This window comes from Rhagoletis pomonella, unplaced genomic scaffold (assembly GCF_013731165.1).
Source record: "Rhagoletis pomonella isolate Grant_MI unplaced genomic scaffold, Rhpom_1.0 Rhpom_scaffold_00006, whole genome shotgun sequence".
NCBI classification, from domain to species: Eukaryota; Metazoa; Arthropoda; class Insecta; order Diptera; family Tephritidae; genus Rhagoletis; species Rhagoletis pomonella.
The window spans coordinates 20,383,141-20,386,477 of record NW_023458560.1 but is presented as its reverse complement, the minus strand read 5'-3'; the positions used below and the strand labels follow the sequence as shown (position 1 = coordinate 20,386,477).

The 3,337-nt window shown below is 34.1% G+C and overlaps 3 protein-coding genes across 3 annotated transcripts in view; 1 reads left to right on the top strand and 2 right to left on the bottom strand.

The window, feature by feature from the left end:
• LOC118741816 overlaps nucleotides 1-40 on the bottom strand; it is a 10,380-nt gene extending 10,340 nt beyond the window's left edge. Inside the window, exon 1 of the mRNA XM_036473790.1 lies at nucleotides 25-40. Within this exon, the coding sequence (XP_036329683.1) occupies nucleotides 25-40 (16 nt within the window). The remainder of the gene's footprint in view (nucleotides 1-24) is intronic.
• LOC118740495 overlaps nucleotides 7-3,337 on the top strand; it is a 139,165-nt gene continuing 135,834 nt past the window's right edge. The window contains exon 1 of the mRNA XM_036472051.1: nucleotides 7-130. The gene's annotated coding sequence lies outside the window, so the exon portion shown is untranslated. The remainder of the gene's footprint in view (nucleotides 131-3,337) is intronic.
• On the bottom strand, nucleotides 280-1,929 carry LOC118740496. Its single transcript, XM_036472052.1, has 4 exons — nucleotides 1,354-1,929; nucleotides 983-1,227; nucleotides 736-909; nucleotides 280-648 (listed from the first exon to the last, which is right to left on the bottom strand). Exons 1-4 carry the CDS (start codon nucleotides 1,549-1,551, stop codon nucleotides 423-425), a joined length of 843 nt encoding a protein of 280 aa, XP_036327945.1. The 5' UTR covers nucleotides 1,552-1,929; the 3' UTR covers nucleotides 280-422.

Sequence of the window (3,337 nt, the reverse complement as noted above, 5' to 3'; positions counted from 1 at the left end):
CTTTAGTAAAGCAGACAAACTCACACGCAAGCGTTGTCATTGCGGTGCTGTGGTGCCTAAGCTTATAATTGTAAACAAATAAATACTAAAAATAATAAACATTTTTATTGTGTTAACGCAATCAAGATATGTAAGTACTTGTTGAATTAAAACAAGCTCAAATTTACAAATTTTTATTGGCACATCCATTTACTTTACAAAACATAACGTCACCTAAATGCAAAAAGACGTAGCTCATAAAAAATTCGAAATACACTTTTTGATTGATATGATGGATTTTATCGAATTGCAACTCCCCACATCGTTTTATGAAAAAAGAAAATATTAATCACGATTTTTTCCATTTCAGTGACGATTTTTGTTATGTCCTTATGCATTTCTGGTGACGATATGTAAATATTTTACAGCATAATCACTTTAGTTTAACTGCCGATCGGTATCACTACAAAATATGCATTTCCTATTGGCTTAAACCCTAACTTTTTAAAAAGCGAACGTGAAGCCACATTCTGGAATACTACCGGTGCCATAACTTCTAAGCCTTTAGCGGAAACCAATTTTGACATATGACGAACAGCAAGATTACCAAAACCCATGCATTTATGCGTATCCAACACTTGCAAGAGACCCAAAGCACCCATCGGCAAGCTGGAAGATAAAGATATCTATTATAATTATTTGACATATTCTAGGCATTTGCAATATTTTCTTGTCCTTTTAAAAGCCTTTACGCACATCAAACACCAAGCCACTAAGTTTCCAGCGTTATCAAACACTCCAACGCTATCATTGTAGGTAATGAGCAGCTCCACAAGTGCCACCGAACCTGGTTCGCGATGTGGCCAAAGGCTATTCACTAATTCTGCATTTGTTTTCTCCAGGCGACGCAGGGTAAAACCTGCCGGTGTTCTAAGAAAATCAAAAAAAAAAAAGAGATAATTTTTCAATAATAGCTTTTTAACATATCTATTAGCGCTCTTACTCCACCACGAATTGTTCCGCTTTTGCTTTCTCGATGTGATGCCAGGCAACTCCATGTGGTTTGAAATCCTCTATTTTGAAACCCTTATCCACAAAATGTTGTTCCACAGTGGGCATCAAACGTTCATGATAGCCAAGTATCATATACGGTTTATTGAGCTTCAGCGCACTGAGCGCAGTATAAAGCCTCTGCTGATCATCGATGAGTGTATTGATGAATACATAACTGATTGATACTGCATTAATCTAGAAGTTGTGAAAAAATATTTCAAAAAAAAATTAGACTGGGTCTCCTGGGTTTAAGCAACATTAGTGCCCTGAGTTTTTTCTATGCCAACATTTTACAAGTTAATCCAAGTTAAGTTCACTTACAATTCCCACATAAGTACCATCGTTTCGCCATTCTCCGTTCAGTGAGAATATATTTATATCCACGTCCCTATTTTGCGCCTTCCATTCAATAAAACATTGTATTGTGTTATAACCGCATGACAACTTTTTCTGTTCTTCATAACGATGTCGCAAATCGGGCCATTGAGATTGAGGAATCCCTACTAGAGAGTGATGCATTTTCAGTTCAGAGTACGCAAAGTGGTGTTGGAATGCGTTGAAAGCTTACATCAATGATGAAATGGTAAAAGGAATAAATCCAACAGCTGGTTTTATACATTTCCGCTTTCTTTTTTGTTGTTTCCTTCTTATCTCTTGAAGGTGGCGGGGAGGTTTTAAAGGTTCTCTCCAAACTCCACCATATTCGTTAGAGAATTAATTGGGATTACAAAATATATACATACACACATACATATGTATGTATGTATGCTTCATCTTACTTGCCATGCAGCAAATAAAACTGGTTCAGAACTCGCGCCGAACTAGCCCGAAAAGGTACGGTACTGGTTCTTTATCTATACCAAATCAATGATTTCACCTGTCTATTTTAATATGGCGATGTCCTACGAAGTGTCAAGAGCAGTGTTGCCAACTCAATACAAACATATATGTACATATGGGGCATTCCAACGTGACGGCAGTGACATTTTAACTGGCTTTTGTTAAAAATTTAAGTAATTTCTCTTTTACCAGTTTCAAACTGTTAACACCTGAAGTCAGATATCAGTTTACCACGAAACTATTTAATAACGTATGTATATAACTTAGTTATATAATTTACACAGAAATTTTCATTTTCCCAAGAGTGACGGGTGAGACAGCGACGACCCTCCCTTTCTGAATTCTCTGAGTTTATGGATTCGTTTCAAATTTAAGATAAAACTGTATCTAAATATTTCGTGCATAGCGGCTTTCTCGAACGTAGTTAATATAATGATAAGGATCCATTTTATGCTTTGATGGCGTTACTATATTTGACAAACAAATATTTTAACTAGTGACGGGTGGGGCAGCATTTTGTAATTTTTAGTAAAACATCCTTATTTAAACAATGGATAGCTTACGTATTTGGAAGTTATGTAAAAGAAACACATTTTACTGTTAAGGGTACGGCATCCAATTCAATATTTCTTTAGCAAATAACAATAAATTTTCAAATCTTACAAACTGTCATTGTATTTAAAATTTCTGCGGCAATGCTTAGAAGTTTTATTTTTTTACTTATAGTATATGTATATTTATTGCAGTTTTTGCGGTGGATATCGTGCTGGGTAGGCCAGTCTGAAAGTACGAAGTCCAGAGCCGAAATTTGTATATTGCGGATACCAAAATCTAGTATATTGCGCATCATTTTATTATATGGGCAAATCTAAAAAACAGGAATACTTTCGAAAAAAGTCTAATTTTTTAATTTGTGGGCACAGTTTTATTTTTTACAAGCTTTTTCTGAAATATTATTTTCTTATCAAATTTGGCCTCATTATATTGAATTTGGCTACTGGGCACTAGGTTGACCAGATGAGCTTTTCAAGCGGTTACTAGACATTCTTTTGAGCGTAGTATTACTTGAAAATAAGGATCATAATATAAATACATAATACATTCAATAAGTACCGTTGTTTCAGTTTTACAAGTATAAATGTATCCCGCAGAAACTTCCAAACTTTATCTAAAAATCAAATGTTATTTTTCTATCTCAATTTATCTTATTTTATCAACTTTTTTGCTAGCCAAGGCATGATAATTTGTGACAATTGTTAAAAAATATTTCAAACTATTGCTTAATGAAACAAACCTATTGTCAGCTGTTTTTCTAATTGCGATATGCATAACATGCCAATGGAAATGATATTTTAATTTATTTTACAATCAAATGTGCTGTACAGTATCGATACGTTGCTTGAATCCAATGTCATTTACTAAATTTGCTATAACTTTTCTATTTTCAAATCGATTTGCAAAAAAT